The sequence below is a fragment of the Gossypium raimondii genome, chromosome 7 (genome assembly GCF_025698545.1).
Source record: "Gossypium raimondii isolate GPD5lz chromosome 7, ASM2569854v1, whole genome shotgun sequence".
In the NCBI taxonomy this organism is placed as follows: domain Eukaryota; kingdom Viridiplantae; phylum Streptophyta; class Magnoliopsida; order Malvales; family Malvaceae; genus Gossypium; species Gossypium raimondii.
The window spans coordinates 26114582-26138436 of NC_068571.1; the positions used below are offsets into that span (position 1 = coordinate 26114582).

At 35.3% G+C, this 23855-nt stretch overlaps 4 protein-coding genes across 5 annotated transcripts; 3 read left to right on the forward strand and 1 right to left on the reverse strand.

The window, feature by feature from the left end:
* Window positions 1-10267: 10267 nt before the first annotated feature.
* LOC105762980 (uncharacterized) lies at window positions 10268-10633 on the forward strand. Its single transcript, XM_012580982.2, has one exon. It carries the CDS (start codon window positions 10268-10270, stop codon window positions 10631-10633), a length of 366 nt encoding a protein of 121 aa, XP_012436436.1.
* Window positions 10634-13425: 2792 nt separating this feature from the next.
* On the forward strand, window positions 13426-15986 carry LOC105798519 (xyloglucan galactosyltransferase MUR3). Its single transcript, XM_012628620.2, is given in 5 exon segments — window positions 13426-14640; window positions 14643-14771; window positions 14774-14932; window positions 14935-15177; window positions 15180-15986. Coding segments are annotated over 5 exon segments (1728 nt in total). The 5' UTR covers window positions 13426-13880; the 3' UTR covers window positions 15617-15986.
* Window positions 15987-18205: 2219 nt separating this feature from the next.
* Window positions 18206-21323, forward strand: LOC105798504 (subtilisin-like protease SBT1.2). Its single transcript, XM_012628602.2, has one exon. The coding sequence runs from the start codon at window positions 18705-18707 to the stop codon at window positions 21084-21086; it is 2382 nt and encodes a 793-aa protein (XP_012484056.2). The 5' UTR covers window positions 18206-18704; the 3' UTR covers window positions 21087-21323.
* Window positions 21324-21377: 54 nt separating this feature from the next.
* On the reverse strand, window positions 21378-22774 carry LOC105798509 (photosystem II reaction center PSB28 protein, chloroplastic). Of its 2 annotated transcripts, XM_052633449.1 has the most exons (3): window positions 22542-22774; window positions 22246-22308; window positions 21378-22074 (listed from the first exon to the last, which is right to left on the reverse strand). In XM_052633449.1, exons 1-3 carry the CDS (start codon window positions 22615-22617, stop codon window positions 21605-21607), a joined length of 609 nt encoding a protein of 202 aa, XP_052489409.1. In that variant the 5' UTR covers window positions 22618-22774; the 3' UTR covers window positions 21378-21604. The 2 variants fall into 2 exon arrangements, with proteins under 2 accessions (XP_052489409.1, XP_012484065.1); XM_012628611.2 differs by lacking the exon at window positions 22246-22308 and having other exon boundaries at window positions 22542-22767.
* Between the last annotated feature and the right edge of the window lie 1081 nt (window positions 22775-23855).

Genomic DNA, 23855 nt, shown 5'->3' on the forward strand with positions numbered 1-23855 from the left:
GATGTCGATGAACCACTCTATCCTCCAGGCTTTACTCCTCCACATGTTCGAACTCAAGCTGAATATCCGCACAAACCCACTGTCACAATCAGGCCTCAGCAGTCCCAGGCCAGTGCTTCGAACTTTCAAGCTAGATTGGGCTCTAACGCTGAAAACTACCCTGTTAACTCTGCCATTCCTGACTTCGATGAAGTGGCTGAAAAGGAAAGAATAAAGGAGGAGTTACCAAAGCAGCTAGAGGAAAGGTGCAAATGGCTCGAGGAGAAATTCAGGGCGATAGAAGTCATTGAAAGCTGTCGTGGGATTGACGCTAAAGAGCTGAGCTTAGTTCCTGATTTGGTACTCCCTCATAAGTTTAAGATGCCGGAATTCGAGAAGTACAATGGGACGACTTGCCCAGAGGCTCATATCACCATGTTCTGCAGGCGAATGGCTGGATACGTTAACAATGACCAGCTATTAATACACTGTTTCCAAGATAGCCTAGCAAGGGCAGCATCTAAGTGGTACAATCAGCTGAGCCGTACCACGAATTGTTCATGAAGGGACTTGGCACAAGCATTCATGAAAAAGTATAGTCATGTGACAGACATGGCTCCTGATAGAATTACCCTTCAAAACATGGAGAAGAAGCCGAGCGAAAGCTTTAGGCAGTACGCACAAAGATGGAGGGAAGTCGCCGTCCAAGTTCAACCACCGCTCTTAGAGAAAGAAATGACGATGCTTTTTATAAATACATTGAAAGCCCCGTTCATCACACATATGTTAGGAAGTGCCACAAAAAACTTTTCTGACATAGTCATGAATGGTGAAATGATTGAAAGCGCCATAAGGAGCGGGAAAATTGATGCAGAGGAGAGTAACAAGAGGTCAATCTCAAGGAAAAGAGAAAATGATGTGAACAACACGAGTTACTCTAAACCAGTTATTGTGAGTCAACCAGGAAAGGTGGCTACTAACCAACAAGGTTTATTAAGACAAGAATCTAGAGAGAAACCAGGTACTGAGAAGCTCCAGTTCACACCAATTTCGATGTCATATAAGGATCTGTATCAAAGCTTGTTTGATGCGCATGTAGTTGCTCCTCATTACTTAAAACCTCCACAACCTCCGTATCCTAAACGGTATGATGCGAACGCGCAATGTGACTACCACGCGGGAATTACGGGGCACTCAATAGAGACATTGCATTACCTTCAAAAAGCTAGTTGAAAAATTCATCAACATGGGTATTGTCAAGTTGAGTGATTCATCAAGTGCAGAAAATCCGTTACCCAATCATGATTGAGGATGGAGGGACTGCAATGTATGAAGAAGTGGTGAGAAGTTTGCACATCGATGCCATATATGCAGACACAATTAAAAGGGTCCTTGTTAGATATTCGCCTTAGAGATGTTTTAAATAATGGGACTGCAGAGGAAACCCCTAAAGTATTTAGAGTCTGTTAGAGTAATGTTCAGAACACACTTGTTGCTTTCAGCCTAAAAGCAATAGGAATTTCTTTATGAAATAGGCTCACGTCTGAACATTATTATTTTAATGAAATACATCTTTGAGCAAATGTTCTTTCATTCTTTACGATTTTTCTTTTTTTCATTCTTTCAGATTTTTTCTGCCAAATTATTCATTCATTCATTCATATTATTCATACATTCTTTTGTATATTTTTTGGTACCCATCATGGGTCCCCAAATATCAATGACATGAGTGACGCTGCTACAGACTCAAAATCTCCTTTTGGGTGAGACATGTGTTTAGAGGGATCTCACAACTTTGAAGGTGACATGGATTGTAGCTTATCTCCAGACTTATTGAGGATGGTAGAAGATAGACAGATCCTACCTCACAAAGAATCATTAAAAGTTGTGAGCTTGGTGAAGATTGGAATTGATATGACTTCAAAGACAAAGCATGACATTATTGAGTTACTTCAAGAATTCAAAGATGTTTACGCATGGTCATACCAGATATGCCTGTGTTAAGCAATCTTTGTCATTACAAGTCGAACAACAAAGACGATATCAAAAATTTGCGTGATGCAAGATTAATATCATGAATGATGCAAGGAAAATTCTCTTTGGAGCGGTGTCTCTTTTTAGTTCATCACGGTTTTCTCTATTGAAGTTGAAATTCTTTCTCTCCGGGTATTGGCTGAGCAAGTTGGATGAAGCAGGGCAGATCCAATCGCAATGTGATCAATTGAACTTGATAGAAGGAAGAAGACTAAAAGCTATTCATCAGGGTCAGATGTACCAAGAAATGAATGATGCGAGCCTACAGCAAAATGTTTGTCCCAGAGAATTTCACGATGGCGACCTAATGCTGAAGAAGATCCTCACTCTACAAAAAATATAACGGATGCCAAATTGGAAAGAACTTTATGTTATAGAGAATGTCTTTTCCAAAGGAGCTTTGATTTTGAACGAGATGGGTGATAAACCTGCAAAGTCCCATAAACTCAGATTCAGTCAGGAAATACTCTGCTTAAAGAAAGAGAGGACCAAGGTAAAAACCCGCAAAGGGCAGTTTGAGTCCCAACAAAAAAAAAGTGATGTGGAAAATGAAGAGATAAAAATGAAAAATGAAAAAAGTAAAACCGGAGAGGCTAAGGTGAAAACCCGCAAAGGGCACTTTAGACCAAAGGGGATTTGAGTTGAAAACCTAAAAAGGGCGGCTCAAATGTTGATCAAAATGGCGCTTGAAATTTTCAGAGCAGCTCAAATACTGATCAGAATGGGGGCATGCAATGGTATTGCTATACCTGAATCAACAGGAAAGGGTAGGCGACATCTTGGGGCATCGTCAAAGTACTCCTAAACACATGTTAAACTCAGAATAGCCTTCAGAAAGTCTATACAGAGAGGTTCAAGCTGCGATATCTGGGGCACCTAATCCTTATACTATTTTTGTTATTCTTGGAACACTTCATTCATTTCCAAGATACGCATTCCTAAATCAATTTCTTTGTTATCCATCTTTGTTATCCTCGACAATTTATTCACCTCGAGCTATGCTCAGAACCAACTCTATTCTTATCCATGATCTTTTTGCAAGCGTGTTGCATTAGAATAATGATCAATAAACTAATAAAACTTTCACAAAAGAAGTTTTGCATATTACTCTAGAAGTTTCTAAATAATACGGTAACCGGAGACAGGGCTATTATTTAGAATACATCAAGCTTAAAGGTTGAATATCTAATAGGGAGAGTATAAATTAAGACTATCCTTTCACATTTTGTCATTAAAAACATTGACTGAACAAAGGGACAAGAAGGTCATGTTGATGACAAAGCTTAAATAAACCAGCAAGCAATGATCATCAGGCAATAGGAAGAGGTTGCCTCGGAGAAGAGAGCCTTCATTTGCGCATGAGTCTTTGGTACGACACCTTGGGAATGGTGTAAGGGACCAGAAAGATTTAAATCTTGTATTCTTGAATAACGATAGGAGAGGATTGAAGAAAATCCAGTCAAGCAAGAAGACATTGTAGCATGTCAGTGTTAAAGCCTTAATAAACTTCGAGAAATGACAACCTAAGCGGGATCATTCTCGAAAAAATAAAATTCTGCATTCATTCAAATGTCATTCACACATGTCTAGTTAGGAGCATTTGATTTATTTTGATCATGTCATCCTAATCATTAGGCATAATTAGGTTCATTATACAGGTCATGTTCTCCAGAGAACAGATCAGTGAAAATAGCAGATCTTGCCTTCCTGCATCGACAGCGAAGCAGATTGAAGATAACCTCCCTCGGTTGCAGTGGAGCAGGTTGATGACGGATTTTACCTTCCGGAGGTTACAGTTGAGTACATTGAAGCCAGTAATTCTATCTCCCTGGACAGTAGTGGAATAGATTGAAGATTACAGATCTTATCTCCCTAAGCAGTAGTGGAGCAGATCAACGATGGCGGATTTTACCTCCCTGAGGTTACAGTGGAGTACATTGAAGCCAGTAATTCTATCTCCCTGAGCAGCAGTGGAATAGATTGAAGATTACATATCTTATCTCCCTAAGCAGTAGTGGAGCAGATCAAGGATGGCAGATTTTACCTCACTGAGGTTACAGTGGAGTACATTGAAGCCAGTAATTCTATCTCCCTGGGCAGCAGTGGACTAGATTGAAGATTACAGATCTTATCTCCCTAGGCAGTAGTGGAGTAGATCGAAGATGGCAGATTTTACCTCCCTGAGGTTACAGTGGAGTATATTGAAGCCAGTAATTCTAACTTCCTGGTCGGCAGTGGAATCGATCAAAGATAGCAGATATTGTATTCCCATACTAGTGGCGAAGTAGATCGAAGAAAGTAGATCTTGTCTTCATGTATTGGCGTGAAGTAGATCGAAGAAAGCAGATCTTGTCTTCATGTATTGGCGTGAAGTAGATCGAAGATAGAAGTCTTGTCTCCCTGAAGTTGCAGTGGAGCAGACAAAGTAACCGATCCTATCCCCTTGGAGTTGCAATGGAGTGGATTAAAATCACAGATCTCATCTCTGTGAAATTGCAGTAGAGCAGATCGCATCCGATTTATCTTTAAGTCGTAGCAGAACAAGTTGAAGCTATAAGTCTTATCTCCCTGAAGTTGCAGTGGAGCAGATTAAAGATAGCAAATTTTGAGAAGCTACAATGTATGAATCTTATCTCTCCGACATTACAGTGGAATAGATTGAAGCACCAGTTCCTATACCTATGAAGATGCAGTAGGAAGGAACGAGGCTACCTGAAGAAGAGAAGCATTGAAGAAGTCGAGGCTTAGTAAGACCGGGCACAATTGGGCTTTTTTGGTCTTTGCTCTGTTCCCGTTACACGACAACAAGCAAAGAGGGGCAGCTGTATAAGCCCAAATATGCCCGGGCCCAATAAACTAAACCTGAAATGGCCCAAAATTAACCCAAACAAAAAAATTTTAGAAACCCTAGCAGCTTTGGCCCCAGCCTCACCCTGCGCACCACCCCTCCGCAAACGCCGCACATCGCGCCCGTCGCTCCCGCACGTCACGCTTGTCGCTCCGCACGCGTCGCACGCACTCAGCAGCCACCAAACCTGTGAAAAAGAGGCATATGACGCAGCAATAGCAGAGTAGTAGCAAAAATCGCAACTAATATTGAAGGGGAGATATGATTTTTTGTTATTTTCAGCTATGAGGATTCAGTGTAAAAGGGGGGGAGTGTAAAGACAGATAAAAAAAAGAAAAAACACTGAGAATACAAAGATTTTTCTGAAGGTGAATCGCGTTTTCTGTTTTCTTTTTTTTTATATATTCTTATTTCGTTTTGTGAGAAGAATAAAAAGGGGGGGAAGAGAGACTTACCAGACTTGGTTGCGTTCTGCTCTCCTCTCCGTCTCGATCGGAGGCTAGGACGGCGTAGAAGCCGTGGGGAGCTCTTGAATGGCGGCCCTCGAGGGTTAAAGAAACCCTAAAGAAGCAGCCCCTGCTTCAGGAGAGGGGAAACAAGTTTTTTCCCCTAAAATTCTTTTTTTTTAAAACTTTAAAACACAAACAAAACGGCACCGTTTAGGAGGCCATGACCCGCGTGGTGACCCGACCCGGAGGGGAGGATCCGCGCGTTCTGGCCTTAAAGGGTAAATTTGCGCAATTGGCCCCTCCTGGTTGCGACGAGCTTCAATCAAGCTTATTTTGTTTTTTTTTTAAATTAAGCCGCATATTTCGTTTTGGTTTCAATTTGGCCCATCTCTGCGCAGCGTTTTGGGAAGGCAGAAATAATTTCCCTTTCGGTCCTCCATTGTTTCCTGCGCATTCAAATTGGTCCCTCTTTTATTTATTTCAAATTTGCCCTGTTTTTTCGTCTTTTGTTCAATTTAATCCATTTTTGAACTATTTTACTATTTAATTATTTATTATTATATTATATTATTACTTGTTTATCATTATTATTTATTATTATTATTAATATTGAAATTATTATTTTCGTGTACATACAAACATTTTTTATATTTTTAATTTCAAAACTTTTTACTCTTGTAAATATGTATATACGTGTATTCCTTTTTTTATATTACTTTCTTTATTTTACAAATGTGTATATATATACATACATTTCCCATATTTTTAATTTTTAAAAGAGAACCTCTATAATATATATATATATTTTATATTCTTAACTTATCATAAACATTTTTGATTGTTCTATATTCCTTATTTTATACATATTGCACATATATATATATGTATTTGAATATATACGTATCTAATTTTCAGGATTTACCTATGTATATATACTTATACATTTTATTTTTCTATTTTGTAAATATATATGATTCATATTAAAGTGTTTGTTTTATTGTGTATTAACATTTTGTCATTTTTTTTTTATATATTTTTACATCAAAGTCATTTTCTTTTGATTCAAATGTTTTTTTTAATAAAAGTAATATTCAATGTTTGAGATTTTCAAGGGAAATTGAGCCCTAACGTATTGGGTTCTGATTTTCTTTGATGATCTTAAATAACAGAGGATATTCCTTATTCAAAATGCATGAGTATAAAAATCATTTTTGGGAACTTAACTTGTTGTGTCCTAACGCATTGGGTGTGGCATGTTACTTTCTCAAAATGAAGATTTTCACATAAAATAAAATTGATATTCAAAGTTCGGGGATTATGAGGAATTGTACCCTAATGTATTGGGACTCAATTTCTTTACATGACTTGAACAATTGATTATCCTTTTTTAAATTTCATCATTTGAGTTGATTTTAAAATCTTTTTAACCTTCGACACTAAGACATTAAATGATCAATTTGGTACCGATTTTGGGCGTTAGAGGTGCTAACCCTTCCTCGTATGTGAATCGACTCCGGACTCGTTTTCTCAAAATTGTGAGACCAAAATAATTTTAAGGTGAGCGGTCACACCTTAATAAAGGATCGGTGGCGACTCAGCTTTTATTTTTAAAGTCAACAACTAAATTTTTGTTTTCAAAAATGGTTTCGACAGTTATCATTCGGTAAGGATTTGAAATTTAATTTTTTTTAAAATTACAAGGACTAAAATGATCAAATTAAAATAGATGGACTAAATCCATAATTTTCACAAAGTACAGAGACTAATAGTAGAATTTAACCTACTCCTTTTACTTTCTTTGTTAACTATTTTATAACCTTTCTTTTTATATCGAAGATCTTATTCATTTATCTCGAATGGAAGATCGATTTATCCATTCAAGCCTTAAACGATAAAATACAAATACTTATTGAAAGTTTTTATTTATTTATTTAATAATTTATATCTAATTAATTTGTGATTAATAATGATGATTTTGATTGTCTTAATTTATTTAATGTTTGGTATGTAGATAAATTAAAGTTGTTGTTGAATGTATGTGAAGGGATTTTATGCACTTGGTATCCTGTTATTGGCTCATGAAGGAGTATTTTCGTCATTTCACAATATATTATTTATTCTACTAACATATATAATGGAGGGAGAGGTAAGCGGGTGGCGGGTATCGAATTCACTAAAAATAAATTCATAGTATAGGTTGCAGGATTGATCCCACATGGATTGATCTATCTAAATTTTTAGTTCGTTATAACCAAGACATATCATACACGATTTTCGCACCCACGACTTGTGCTAACTTATATGAAACACAAAAAGGATTTAATTTGAAAATATAAAAAGTTTGTTTACTGTTCATATAAAGTTTAGGGTTACTCTATTAAGAGGATTATTTCTTATAGCTTAAATTTTTACTAATAAATTCCCTTGTTTCTCTCATCAGGTGTTAGAACTGATTGAGTTGATAAGGGTAAAGTCATGTTTCTCGATATAAATCCTACGTGGCATGATCAATGTTTCTTTTTTGAACTCGCACAATGAGACGACACATGGGCACAACCAACATCCCTTTGATTTGGACAAGCCCAACAGTTTGACAGATTTAGATATTGGTTTTAAGTTTTTTTGTTTCAACATTAGTATTTTGATTTTTACTTCTTATATGATCCATTTTATGTATTTCTACTCATTTCGTTCCTTTATTTACATACGACTGTTAGGATGTGTTTGGGACACAACAGAGTAATTACATAAATGTGTAATTATACATGTTTCACTAATAGAGTGTAATTATATTGTAATTTCTTATGTCATATTTGGTAGTATAAATTATAATTCCACAATTACATTATTTTAAATTCTAAAAAATATTAATTATTATAAAATTATCAATAATACTTGAGAAAAAAATTCTCCAAACAAGTAACAAAATCTAAAATCAAATCATCTTATATAATATGTTAGTCCAAAATTATTATGCAATACTATTGCCAATAAAATTATATGAAATTATCTCTTGTCAATAAAATTTCCAGATTATTTGAATGATTTCAGTAAAATAATATGTAATTATATTTTAAAACTAATATATATATTCTAAAATTAAAATATTATTATTACATAAAAATAATTTTAAAACTTAAATAATGTATGAACATGTTTAGAAAACCATAAAGTGATTAGATTTGAGTGTAATTACTTGCATAATTACTTTAATTCCCACCCTCCTCCCTAGAATTGACTTCCTTGATCTCTTAATGATGATATTAGCATGATTTTGGACCAATTCTTGTGTACAGGCTTTTATATATATATATATATATATATATATAACTTTGATTTAAACCTGGGCTATTCTTGAAAAAGTTGAATATCCCACTAATAGGCCACAACTTAAAGAGTTCTATGTGTTGGCTCAATGATACATTTAGCCTTTTATTGGATAATGGTGTGAAGGTGTGGGAAGTTCCAAGTAGAAGGAAATGTCTTACATTATATAGTACCTTTGCTGCCCTATAAGGAAAGGAGTATCGTATTAGTTGGTTCATCTTTGGATTTGAATATAATGAACATTTCAAAAAGTTGTGGAGGGCCAAGACCCCTTAGCTCCCATGGCAGTCTATGTCGTCGGCATGTAGTTGTGAATGAGTTTTATAAGATTATTTAAGTGTCTGCTATAGTTGCTTATATCATTTCACATAAATTGCAGCTGAAATGCTCCTACTTCAACATGTGACCTCCATGGAACGATGCATAAGACATATGTAGTGCAATCATAAGAATATATAACTTAAGTACGTAACACCATCACACAAGCACCTATTGTTCCTGATGAGCTTGAACGTAAGGTAAGTGAGAATAACAGTAATAAACTGGCTAAACTCATCAGTTGAAGAGTGACTAGCTCATCAGCAATGCTTCTTGGTGTAATTAAACCCAAAGTTCCCTGCAGGCTGTGCTTATATGTATGACATGATCCCTGAATGGCCTTAATGTGTTATAGATTAATGTGTATGACATGGTCCATGAAAAAGTCAAATCCAGAATCTTAGTCTTAATTGTATTTGACCTTCATTCGGTTTCCTTAAGGACAAGAAAGACCAAGAGTTTGCACAATTCTAATTTCGACAAAAAAAAAAAAGTGATTTTGGAGTTGCAAGATTTAATGAACTTTAGATGGTTGATTGATCAAAACTGATGACAAGTCTTGACTTTTTAGGTGGCTGTATAAGGAATAAGTGCCATCATAGGTTTGCAGGGAGGCCAGAAACAAGAAAAGAATAATAATATGCAGAAGCAATGAGTTAATACGTAGTTTGCCCTTTCAATTTGTCGAAGTATTTAGGTAGTATTTAATTTTTTTTATCTAGTTGACACGTGAATTTGTATTCTGTTATTCAGGTTAGCACCTCCATACTAACACCGTTAATTTGTGCTAACATGGCACTGATGACCAATCCTAGAATGACATGTAGCAACCTCTCAATACAAATTCAAATATCAACTAAGTACTTTTGGACAAATTCAAAGGAAAGACTACATATTAACTTGTTTGAGTATTATTGGAGGAATGTATGATTGTGACAGATATTCATTGATTTTCCCTTTAAAAGATGATCCTTGGTGTTAAAGGAAATCATCTTTTAATTGTTTGAGTGGCAAGTCTTGTCTTGTTAAAAAGAATCCATCTTGGGGTTGATTTCCTCTAAAATGATCCAATCCATGAAATTGTGGCGCCCAAATGGTTCTTAGATCCCTTTCTTTTAAATTTTTGTGTCGACATTCGTTGGTTTTTCTCATCCCGATGCAAGCATGGAACATTATCTTTATCTTATAGTTGCCAAAAAGTGAAAACACACAATTCATAGCGCAAGCAAAGCAAAAGCATTGAAAACCAACTCTGAATCTCTTATTATTATCAATCCACAAACAAAGCTATCAGCAAAAGCACATTCAAACAATGTCAACAACAAGAAGCGGGACTAGTCCAGGAATCAGCTTAGGGTCAATGAATCGCATTAACTTGGATGGAAGCAATGTGGGGGCAACATGTTTCATCCGTCGCGGCATCTTGAGTGACCCACCGGAACGTTGTTGCTGCATCAACATGTATAGCAACAGCAACGTTCAAGGGAGCAACAGTAGTGTACTGCTGGGGAGTAACATAAGGATCAAGAATTCAGGGGTTCATCTGTATTTCGGGGACTTGAAGTTAGGGGAAGAACCACGATCAACGAGCAGGAGAGCAGCCGAGTTTGGTACCATTGTGTTGCTTCCACTTCTTTTATTTTTGTGCCTATTATCTTCAATGCTAATGCGGTGGTAGCAATCCGCAATTTGGGACTGTCTCCTTGCTGCTATGTTTTTCAAATTGTATCATATCATATATGATGTTTGAAATCTTCATATCTAAATATGTAATAATTGAAATAAATAAATGTTAAAATAACCTTATTTAACTTTCCCAAATTTTCTGCAATCAAGGTAAATTTTTTTTAAGGGGCGGAATTAAATTTTATACTTTTATGCGATAATAAAAATATAATTTTATTATTCTAATAGCTTATATATTTATAATTTTTAAAACGTTAAATTAATTTTTTACCATTTTAAGGACTAAAATATAATTTTACCGTTATTAATTTAAACTTTTATAAATTATAAAAAAAAAAAAACTAAATGAAAAAATTTCGATCTTAAAAGAAAGTCGACCCAATACCATGTAACTTCCATAGTTATGTTTCAAAGCAAACCAGAAACCTTGGCTTCCCCACTTTCCCTGCCTCTACCTAGACACCACCAGGATTGCATTTATGTATACATACATATATTCTATCTATATTATTATTTAAGTCCCTAATTGAATACGTGCCCGATCAATGAAATTACGAAAATACTTTTTAATAATTAAAATAAATTATATTATCCATCAATAAAATGTTAACTTTAAGGCTAAACCAAAACATTATTTTAATATAATATTTACATTTTAATTGTATTATGCATACTTTATTATCTCCATTAATTGTTAATTGAGTTGGTGTCACAAGTCAACTCGACACCAACTTACGATTCATTACTACACCATGATAAACAAATTGTAATGCATTTAATATTTTTATTCGATGTATTTATGCGTTTAAATTTTATTTTACTTACAATTTAATCTATTTTTTATTTTAGTATCGTATATATTTAACGTAATAATATTAATAATTAGTTTCAAACCACACATTTCATAATTTATTGTATTTATTTTAAACATACATCTATTTTCTAAATACATAATTTCCATATACATACATGTGTGGTCGATTTGTAGTAATATATAGTGAAAGAACCGTTCTCATGTGTATTTGTTCAACTTTTGTTCCCAACCAGATTATATTATATAATTTGAATGTCATCGGAAAACATTCAAAAAAGAGAGTATAAATATGTATAAAAAAATATTATAATATTGATTTATTTTGTTATATTTAGAGTTTATATGCATGAAGATGTCAAAGTACTTGAAATTTGTTTAAGAAGTAAACTTATGAATTATTATTTAATGCTACCCACCACCTAACAATAAATCTAAAACTAACCCAAATTCATGAATGCCAATATACCTTTGATGGAACACAACACACACTAATAGAATGCAATATATTTGCTTCCATGTTTGCACTTTAACATGTTCTTTGTTTCTCTTACCTTAACCAGTGGTCGAGGATTCGATTTTTGCCTTGGGTATGGGGTAGCTTTAAAACTCGTGGTCAGCATTTACCCCTTAATGGACCTATAGAATGCGGAGGATTAGTTGCTAAGTTTGCTCCGGGAGATACTTTGAGAAATTAAAAAAAAAGAAAAAAGAAAAAAAGATGAATGTTTTAATTAAAAGAAGGCTTAATACCATTTTTGACCCTATACTATAATGAAAATTTTACTTTGGTCATTTTATTATTATTTCAATCACTTTGCTCTTTCTACTTTCATTCCGTCACTCAAGTTAGCTCTTTTAATAGTTTTCATTTTAAAAAATTAAATAAACCAATGACATGCTACCATGTGTAAAAATGAAAATTTTACTTAAAAATTAAAAAAATCATTAAAAATCCAAAAAATCATGAAAAATTTCAAAAATCATAATCTATTTTTGAAAATTATAAAAAATTATCCAACCTATGTACCCAACTTAGATATATTTTTATTTAAATGAGGTTTGCTATGTTTTGTCAAACTCATGGCATGAGTGAAAGGACAAAAAGTAATTTTATATTTATAAAAAATAGTGAATAGTTAAATCATAGGTAGAGTGATAAGATATTTATAAATAAGTATTCTCAATCTTTAAAGATCTTATGTTTAGTTGTTTTCTTTAAGTATTTTATATAAAATAGTAAAAGATAAAAATATTATTAAAATTAATTTTAAGTAAAGTTGGCATTGTGATATTAACTCAATCAAATACATTATATAAGTACAGATATACGAAAGGAACAAAATCTCATTATGCTTTGTCTCATTCCACTTCGCCATGGATGTTAAAATTCAAATATCACTATCATCTTCACTCAATTTAATATTTGTTAGTTATTTTAATAATTTCAATATGCATTTGACATATAAATACGACCACAAAGCATTGGGCTAAAATATTTTAGTGTTTAAGGTATAATTATATTATATTAGACATAAATGAATTTTATCTAATTATTACTAAAATGGAAATTGATTAACCAAATTAAAAGCTTCAACATTAATTAGAAAAGTGGTGAATCATATGTGAGCTTAAGAAGTAAATTTCAGAAATTTCCAATTTCAATGCGAAGTTTTCTCTATGTGGTCCCACCTTCACTCCAATTACATGCTCCCACGTGGCCCAGCTAGTACGGTATTGAGTTGTCTTTGTATTCTCATTTTCCTGGTAAAATGAAACCGCTCATTCCCTTTCCTCATTTTCCATGCAAACGTAATTTCAGGAATTTGACAGCGTTCCATTTTTTGAACACGTCATCACATGGTCCCACGTGGCGAGATCCCATCGGCTACCGACAACAGACAAACAGTTCAACGGCGCACACTGCTAATTTGTGCCGCAACACCCCCTCTTCTATAACATTACATTAAATACGCGCTCTCCATTTTATATTCCAGTCAAAATATTTTGCAGGAAAATTCCCAGTAAGTTTTTTCTTTTTTCCTCCGAATCCGAGTTTTTCACTTCAATTTAGTTGATAAATTTTAGCCAATAGATCCGTTAGCAGATCACTTTTCGCGATAATCTCTCATTTTTGGTATGTCCTGATTCTTGCTAATAAATCTATCTGTATTCTCAACTCGTTAATTTCAATCTCCATAGCATTTTCTTATTTGGTCAGTTATAAATTTCTAGCCTTTTTTTCCCCGTTTTGGATCTGTGGTCCAAGCTTAGGGCTTACTGTAACTTACATTTTAAACTGATAATTGAGATTTAGGGTCATAGGGTTTTCTAATTTTCTCCTTTTCATTTAGTAGTTTTGAATCGGGTGGGAAAGTTAGGTGTCTTTTATGCGGGGATCTGTTGATTAGTTTGCTATTGAACTCTGATGAGACGCCGCCCAGTGACGCTGGGTCCTTTAGAAGCGATGGAGAAGGGTTCCCCTAAGAATCAACAAACCCGGCTCTGTTTCTTAGCCTCTTTATCAGCTTTTTTCTGGATTTTGCTTTTGTATTTCCATTTTGTAGTTCTAGGAAGTAGCCCTACAGTTGAGGAGTCGATTACATTACAACCAGTCAAATTAGAATCTCCTTTGGTTAATGTTGAGTCCGTTCCTTCTCCGGTGACCGATGCCCGTGTAGAGAAGGAGAAGCCCGCTCCTGTGAAACCTGTTCAGGATACAGCTGGTGAAAAGGTGGTGCCTTACCCGTTTATGAGAGCTTTGAGGACGGTGGAAAATAAGAGCGATCCATGTGGTGGAAGGTATATTTATGTGCATAAACTTCCTCCAAGGTTTAACGAGGATATGCTTAAGGAGTGTAGGAGTTTGAGCCTTTGGACTAATATGTGTAAATTTACTAGTAATAAAGGGCTTGGTCCTCCACTTGAGAATGTTGAAGGGGTATTTGAGAATACCGGGTGGTATGCCACGAATCAGTTTGCAGTGGATGTGATATTCAGTAATCGTATGAAGCAGTATGAGTGCTTGACCAATGATTCCTCGATCGCAGCTGCAATATTTGTACCATTTTATGCTGGCTTTGATATTGCAAGGTATCTTTGGGGATATAATATCTCAACAAGGGATGCTGCTTCGCTAGATTTGGTTGATTGGCTGATGAAGAGGCCTGAGTGGGGTATAATGGGAGGAAAGATCATTTTCTCGTGGCTGGTAGAATTACCTGGGATTTCAGGAGATTGAGTGATGAAGAATCTGATTGGGGTAATAAGCTTCTGTTTCTACCTGCTGCAAGGAATATGTCAATGCTTGTTGTTGAGTCAAGCCCTGGAATGCAAATGATTTTGGGATTCCATATCCAACCTACTTCCATCCTGCGAAGGATGAGGAAGTGTTTATCTGGCAAGATCGGATGAGAAAATTGGAGAGGAAGTGGCTATTCTCTTTTGCAGGTGCACCTCGTCCTGGTAATCCAAAGTCAATAAGGGGCAGATTATCAATCAGTGTAGGAATTCAAAGGTGTGCAAGTTGTTGGAATGTGATTTTGGGGAGAGCAAATGTCATTCACCAAGCAGCATAATGCAGATGTTTCAGAGCTCCCTCTTCTGCCTACAACCTCAAGGAGACTCATATACGAGGCGATCTGCTTTTGACTCAATGTTGGCTGGTTGTATTCCTGTCTTCTTCCATCCTGGCTCGGCATACACACAGTACACTTGGCATCTTCCCAAAATTTTACCACCTATTCAGTGTTCATCCCAGAAGATGATATCCGTAAAAGGAATGTTAGCATAGAGGAGAGGCTCAGTCAAATTTCTCCTGAGCAAGTGAAGATCATGAGAGAGACAGTCATAAATCTCATTCCTAGGCTGATATATGCAGATCCTCGCTCTAAACTGGAGACTCTTCGAGATGCTTTCGATGTCGCCGTACAGGCAGTCATTGACAAAGTAACAAGGTTGAGGAGGAACATTATCCAAGGTCGTACTGAATATGATAACTTTGTGGAAGAAAATAGTTGGAAATATGACTTGTTAGATGAAGGACAGCGAGAGGTTGGAGCTCATGAATGGGATCCTTTCTTCTCAAAACCGAAGGATGAGCAGAGAGATCAATCTGCAGAAGCTGCAAAAAATTCTTGGAAGAATGAGCAGAGAGAGCAATGATAACTAGAAGTTGATGAAGCAGTATAGAAACTCAACCAAAGCTGTAATGCAATCTCCAGAGTCTCAAAACAAAAGTTCCTGTTTTGAGTTGGGTGGTTTACAGGTATAACCTTGTAAGGGCCTTCTTGTGCGTCAACTATAGATATTACCCACTGAGCATCTTAGGCCCGAGGTTTAAAACATCTATACATAATCTCTGCACCAAACAACAGTTAATATAAAAATTTCTGCTTTTGAGCTATGTATTTTGGTTAGTGATTCTTTTTGATGTTTGTTATGATAGCTGAGATGTTGTCCGTTTGTCTGCTTAGATGTTACAGTATTATCAATGCATACAAGAAATAATAACTAATAACCAGTTTTTGCTTCATTGTGGGGATTCAGGAATTGGCTTTTTATGTACGTTGAACCATTTATATTGATTACCTTTTGAGCATTGGGTTTCTTCTTCCTTGTGGAACATCTTGCTTTGCCTCAGCATGCAAGCATTCATTAAATGGTTATTAGTTATAGTAGTGCACCTTTTATTTTGTCTGTGTTTTCAAACTTTGAGCCTTTTCTAGTCATTCATTTATGTTCATGGTTTAGTGTTTGTTTAAGAAGTTTGTCCAACAGTCATATGATAGACAGGCTTGTATTACATACATGTTGTGGTAATTGGATTTGATTTAACCCCTAGGAAGGAAGTGTGTCAAAGCTGGTAACTGGATTTTGGAGCCAGCAAATGCACATATGGGCTTCGGCCCCCAAAAATACTATGGAGGTTGTATTGAATTGTATTTTTTTATTGAGAAAATTAGTCTTTATATATTAAATTAAAGAGTAAATTTATCATATCTGTTAAAAGTTTTATTCATTTCTATGATTAAAAACCGGTATAGTTAATAGATCAATTAAACAGTAAAATTTTTAATAGTAAAATTGGTCTTATTTCCTATTAAAAACTGATTTTCTATTATCAAAACCAGTTTTACTGTTTAATTAGAAATCGGAATAGCTAATAGATCAATTAAACATAAGTGCACACTAAAATTTTACTATTAAAATTGGTCATGTATACTTTATGTTGTAGAGATCAATTTTAATAGTAAAATTTATTTAACAAAAGAATTAATTTACTTTTTGATTCAATATACATGAATTAAATTACTATTTTTAGGATAAAACGAGTAAAATGTAATTCAATTTTTAATATAAAATTTTCATGATATTTTTATCTAAAAAAGTAGATGCTAAGTTATAAAAAATCAGACATTGAAAGGACCCCAGAGAAAACTCTTATGGAGGGTGGTTCTCAAATTGTCGAGGAGCGTATGGTTGTTGAGGATGCTAGGAGTGATGAGTAGCTTAGTGAAATTAAGGCTATTATATCAATTGCTACGGTGAAGATGGGAGGTTCGTGTTCGACATATTTCGAGGGATCAAAATAGGGTTGCGGATTACATGGTTAAATGTACTGATATAGGGGACTCTTTGCTCCGTTTATTTGCAATTCCGTCGGTTTCGATTAGAGATTTGTTGGTTGAAAATCATAATAAATCTAGATTTTTTTTAATTTATAAATTAGTTATTGTAATCGTCTAGTGTTATCTCTCTTTTAAAAAGAATATTAGACATTTAAAAATCGTGGGATAATAAATTGGTAGTAGACTTTGTTTACTATGTTTATTTTATTTTATGTTTTAATTGGTATTTATATGTGGCTTTTGTTACACAAAAGGGTATCTAAGAAAACATTGTTAATTTTGTATGTTGTTGACTAAATTTAACACATGGTGAAATCAGTGATATCACAATCCAAAAATTATAAAAAAATTTAAGTAAAAAAATTAACATATTAAAAAGACTAAAAATTTTAAAAATTTAATAATGTTTCATAAAAATATATAAAAGGTATCCATTTTTACAATTTTATAATATTTTATACAATTATAAATTCAATTTTATAAAAAATCATTTTACACAAAATATTTTTTATAATTTTATAAATTTCTAGATTTTCTAATATTTAAATTGTCAAATATTATTTGATGTAGCCAGATACAAATTTGAAAAAGAAGAAGCATAAGTTGTTCCCGTTGAAGAGATGATGGGCTTGAGCGTTTTCAACCGCGGTTATCTTCTTAGTTAAGCGTAGGTACCAAAAATGAATTTAACTTTAAAAAGTTATATTTAATTATTTTGGGGTTAAAATATATCATAAGTTTTGTATTCTTCACAAATTTCAAATTTAGATTCAACTATTAAAGTTTATTTTGTTAAATTTAGATTCATTGTAATGTCATCTTTTTAGTTATATTACTATCAAGTGATTTTTTGTTAAATATATTATTATTTTAAAATGTCGAACTAATAAATTTAACAATATTAATAATTGAACCTACATTTTGAGATTTAAAGAGTAGGGAAATCGTAAATAATAATATAATGATTAAATTTTAAATTTGCGAAGAATATAAGAAGGTATGAGATAGGTATTTCTTGGAAAAGTGTGTTCAACCACCATGTAACCTATATAACTTGGAGTTGCTTCAGTGAATTTCCCAAATTAAGAGTTTGGTAGGTTTCAGCCACTGACAGCTTCCCATGGAAAGGAAACTGTGTATGGGTTAAAGCTATAATGATTGGGATTTGGTTGTTTCTTTGCATCATTGCACATAGATTTTCCATAATATTTTACTGGATTTCAGTACCTTAGAACGATGGCAAATCAAAATCCCAAATAAAATAAAATTAAATACGTGGGGGAAAAGGGAAGGAGCCATTGAAGGCGTCTGCATTAATGCCACTTGAGCTAGCATTTAATGACGATTTCCTACGTTTACATGTACTTGCACACTTTTTCCTTTTATGAATTTGCCGTTCAATCTTTGATGGAATGACGTTTGAAGAGAATGATGATGGTTTTAGAATGTATTAAAATCAAGCATAACATCTCGTGAGGCCAAGAGCCTGCCTGCCTGAGGATTTCAGCTCAGCTCCTTGAACAAAAAACCCAGAGCCACAACAAAGGATCCTCGTGAGGAAGAGCTCTTATGTTTCACGAGTTTCATATTCTTTCCTACATCTCAAACATGTTCCCAAAGCCATGTTTGAACTCTCTTCTTCCCCTTCAAATACCCCCCCCCCCACTTCCTCCTCACCTTCCAACTATCTTTGTCTCTACTTCTCTATGGAACCCAAATTGCACCTTTTCTTTTCAGCTCTTTGCTTCTACTTGGTTTCTGCATATGGAAACACTCTTCGCACTTACATTGTTCAGTTGCACCCACATGGCGTAACCAGTTCTTCGTTTCCTACTAAGTTTCTTTGGCATCTCTCATTTCTTGATCAAACTCTTTCCTCCGAGGAAGACTCTTCGTCTCGCCTTCTTTACTCTTATGGTTCTGCCATGGAAGGGTTTGCAGCTCTGTTGACTGAAACCGAGATAGAGTTATTGCGAGGTTTGCCTGATGTTGTTGCAGTCAGACCTGACCAGCTGCTTCAGCTTCAAACTACTTACTCTTACAAGTTCTTGGGACTTAGCTCCACTACAGATGGTGCTTGGGTTAAATCCGGATTCGGTCGTGGAACGATTATTGGGGTGCTTGACACAGGTGTTTGGCCCGAGAGTCCTAGTTTCGCTGACCAGGGAATGCCACCGGTTCCCAAAAGATGGAGGGGGATGTGCCAAGAAGGGCAAAACTTCAAGGCCACAAGTTGCAACCGTAAACTCATCGGTGCTAGGTTCTTTATAAAAGGTCATCATGTTTCCTCAGTGCCACCATCAGAAAACATGGTTGATGAGTACATATCACCCAGGGATTCCTCTGGGCATGGAACTCATACATCATCCACAGCTGGAGGAGTTTCTGTTCCAATGGCAAGTGTGCTTGGTAATGTTGCCGGTGTGGCCCGTGGAATGGCACCTGGAGCCCACATTGCAGTGTACAAAGTCTGCTGGTTCAATGGCTGTTACAGCTCCGATATTCTAGCTGCAATTGATGTTGCAATTGTGGACGGAGTTGATGTGCTTTCACTCTCTCTAGGTGGCTTCCCATTGCCACTTTTTGATGATAGCATAGCCATTGGCAGTTTCCGAGCAGTCGAGCATGGCATATCAGTGATTTGTGCTGCAGGAAACAATGGGCCAATTCAAAGTTCAGTTGCCAATATAGCTCCTTGGATTGCTACCATTGGTGCTAGCACACTCGATCGGAAGTTTCCAGCTATAGTTCGGATGGGCAATGGAGAATATGTTTATGGCGAGTCTTTGTTCCCTGGGAAGAGTTTACCGATTGCCGAAAAGGAACTTGAACTGGTCTATGTCACTGGTGGGAACAGTGGAAGTGAATTTTGCTTTAGAGGGTCTCTTCCAAAAGAAAAAGTTAAAGGCAAAATGGTTGTTTGTGATAGAGGTGTGAATGGAAGAGCAGAAAAAGGTGTAGCTGTCAAAGAAGCTGGTGGTGCTGCCATGATATTAGCCAATACAGAGATAAACCTTGAGGAAGACTCGGTTGATGCTCATGTCTTACCGGCAACTGAGATCGGTTATGCAGAGGCAGTACGTCTAAAAACTTACATGGACACCACCAGTCATCCTAGAGCTCGAATCGTATTCGGTGGAACTGTCATAGGAACGTCGCGAGCACCGGAAGTAGCACAATTTTCAGCCAGAGGACCCAACCTATATGATTCTACAATCCTCAAACCAGATGTGATTGCTCCAGGGGTTAATATCATTGCTGCTTGGCCTCAAAACTTAGGTCCCACTGGCCTTCCAGAAGATACTAGAAGAGTTAATTTCACTGTCATGTCGGGTACTTCCATGGCATGCCCTCATGTTAGTGGAATTGCAGCTTTGATTCACTCAGCTCACCCAGGGTGGACCCCAGCAGCCATTAAATCTGCAATAATGACATCTGCTGATGCAAGTGACCATAGGGGAAAACCAATAATGGATGGAAGCAAACCAGCAGCTGTTTTTGCCATTGGAGCAGGACATGTAAACCCTAATAGAGCCATTGACCCTGGATTGATCTATGATATCAAGCCAGATGAGTATGTCATTCATCTTTGCACCCTCGGATACACAAGATCAGAAATCTTTACAATCACACATAGGAATGTCAGTTGCAGTGAGAAGTTAAAGATGAACAGGGGTTTCAGCCTCAACTACCCCTCCATTTCTGTAGCTTTCAAGCATGGGGTGAAGAGTAAGATGATCACAAGGAGACTAACAAATGTGGGGAATCCTAATTCTGTGTATTCAGTGCAAGTGAAGCCTCCTGAGGGAGTCAAAGTGAGGGTCAAACCTAGAAGGCTAATATTCAAGCATATCAATCAAAGTTTGAGTTACAGAATATGGGTAATATCAAGGAAGAAAACTCAAACAAAGAAGATAAGCTATGCAGAAGGGCAGTTGACATGGATGAATGCTCACAATAGCTTCCACAGGGTTCGAAGCCCGATTTCAGTCACTTGGAAGTAGTAGCAGCTTAGCCAACTACCTATATTTCTTTCTAGTTCTTATTTTAATGTCTCATTGGAAAAGCTTTAAAAAAGCATGGTTTATCTATATTTGAGTTGAGCATATACCATGTTTTAAGTGAGATACAAACAGTATTGCCAAAAGCTCTTCATCGTCAAAATGAAGAGTGAAGCAATAATAACAACTGCTGTTTAAAATACATAAACTGGGCTTTCAAGCTCTGCATTATTAGCTAAAGATCTTCCATATCAAAGGAACTAGTACTAGCAGTCATCTAAGCACACAAGAAAATGAAGTAAACAATTTTATGATAAATAAAAGGGAAAACAGAAAAGCTTGTTGGGCAAAAGGAAGCAGTGAGGTATTTGCATGAAACCTACATTGGGATCTAACCCAATATAAGCCATCTGCATAAAAGCTACATGAGATTTCAAGTTATACTTCAAACAAAAATAAATAACACTAAGGAGGGATACAGATCAAAGTGAAGAGTATTGGGAAAGAAGAATAGAATTGCCTCATTTTTTGATGAACTGCAAGCCGTTTTCATTAGAATATCGCTCCATGAATCTCATGAACCTATCCCACTCTCGTGGTGTTCGCATTATGTACTTTGCTTCAATACCTGCAGGCTTCCCATTCACAAATTTGGCATTCACATCGACGGACTGAAGAACTCCTTCCTCATCAATCATGTAGAATCCAGTGATGTCACCAACTTCACTAGATGAATCAAACACGGACGGTTGGTCGAATCTGAATATAGCCATACCATTTGTACCATCTCTGGACTTTGTTAACCTTACATCTGGTGTTGTCTGTTCATCAGTTCCTTGAATGAATTGAATTTTTGGTTTAACCATCATTACTATGGGGCTGCATCTCTTAGAGTTCCATCTTGTAGGTGATATTCGCGATTGAGCCACTTGTAAAGATTGCCCATTGAATTGTGAATTGGCGCTCCGGTGAGCAACCCAAGATGGTATTCCTATAAAAAGACATTGGACAAGTTAACTTGATGGTCATAAACAGCTTCCACTACATGTTTAAGAATCTCAGTATACCCTTACAAGAAACAAAAAGCTCATTAATAAACCCTCAATCAACACAAAAAGCTACTTTGTTGTTGAACATGAGAAATCACTGAGCGAATTCTTGCCATTTTCACAACGAATTGCCTCTCCAAGCTTTAACTCTTGAAAAATGGTACCAATTGTAAAAGCTTACTCATAAACATAAAAGAAACGTAAATCAGTAGTAGAAAATTGAGTGGCAAAAGCAGTTGAAGTGGAAGAATAGAAGTGTAAAGTAATGATAAGCACCCAACGGTGAATTAAAGCTTAAATACTCATGCAACCGAATTATCAAACATTCCTATATATGTATGACAAGTTACCATTCTTTGCATTTGGGGTGTTTTTTAGTAGAAAATTGAACAAGTATAAGAAGAAATACCAGAGAGAGAGCGTGGTTGGTTGAGGAAAGAGTGAGAGACAGGAGAGGCCAAAGCCAGAGACTGAAGAGTTGCCATAGTTGGGAGTATGAGAAGGGAGAGGGAGAGAGAGGGGTTTTAGTTGTAGAAGATAGTGAGTGAATAGGGAGGGATGGGTGTGTAACAAAGATAGCCATTCATTTTTGAGAATTTGGATTAGTGGAACAACTGAAACTAGTGATGATAGGCTTTTGCCTGTTGAATACTGTGTTTGTGCCATGTAATAATATCAATGCTCCATGCATTGAAGACCCAGCTGAGCTGACCCATATCACCCCCCGGTAATCAATCAACGGTAAGCCCATTTCGGCTTTTGAGTGAATCGATTACAACCAGTTGAATGGATTTTGTCTTTCTTTCCTTTTTTTATAAATTTTAATAATCTATTAATTAAAATAAAAAATATTAGTCGTACCGAAAATTAGTGATTTAATAGGTTCTATAATGTTACATTCTGGAATGAGATTACGGTGTTTAGATTCTTAATATTTTGTTATCTCATAATCTCACATTATAGAATAGGTGTAATCTTATTACGGTATTATCTTAAATAATGCGTGTATCCTTAAAATTTGGATCAATTTACCCTTTGTTACTAATTAAAAACAAAATATTTTTTAATAATTATTCAAAAATTTTCACTTAAATTAATTTAAATTATTAAACTATTCAAAAATTTTGATTTAACTTGAGGGTTAATTTTCTTTTAATAAAATTAAATAATATGACATTAAAGTAATGAAAAGAGATGATATTCCTATTTCATACCATCCTTTCTCGGTTTTTATGGTTGCGAAAGACATCTGGCTTCATCTTTTAGCAGTACAAAGAGGACTTTAGTGGGGAGTTAGGATTTGAATTAATAAATGGGGGAGGACTAGGGATAGGAATAGGAATAGGAATAGGATGGGGTGAAGTCAAGCTGCTCCCTAACCTAACCTACCTCTATTTATCAAGTCCAAGTGAGGCTTATTAATAATAATCACCCATTCGTGCACCATTCTTGCACACGATTATCATATAAAAAGCATTTTATGTATTGAAATCAGGAATTTTCCGGAACATTATTATTTAATTTCAATTATTAATTTTGAGAGGCTGCCAATTTATTTAAAATATTAATTTTAAAATCAATTTGGTTCAACTTCATTTGGTTTCTCAATTTATTTTTATTTTTATTTTTAAATTAGTTTCTATTTTTAAAATTAAAAACATATTTGGTAAATAAATTTAAAATTTTGTTTTCGATAATAAACACAAAATGTTTAAAATGGTTG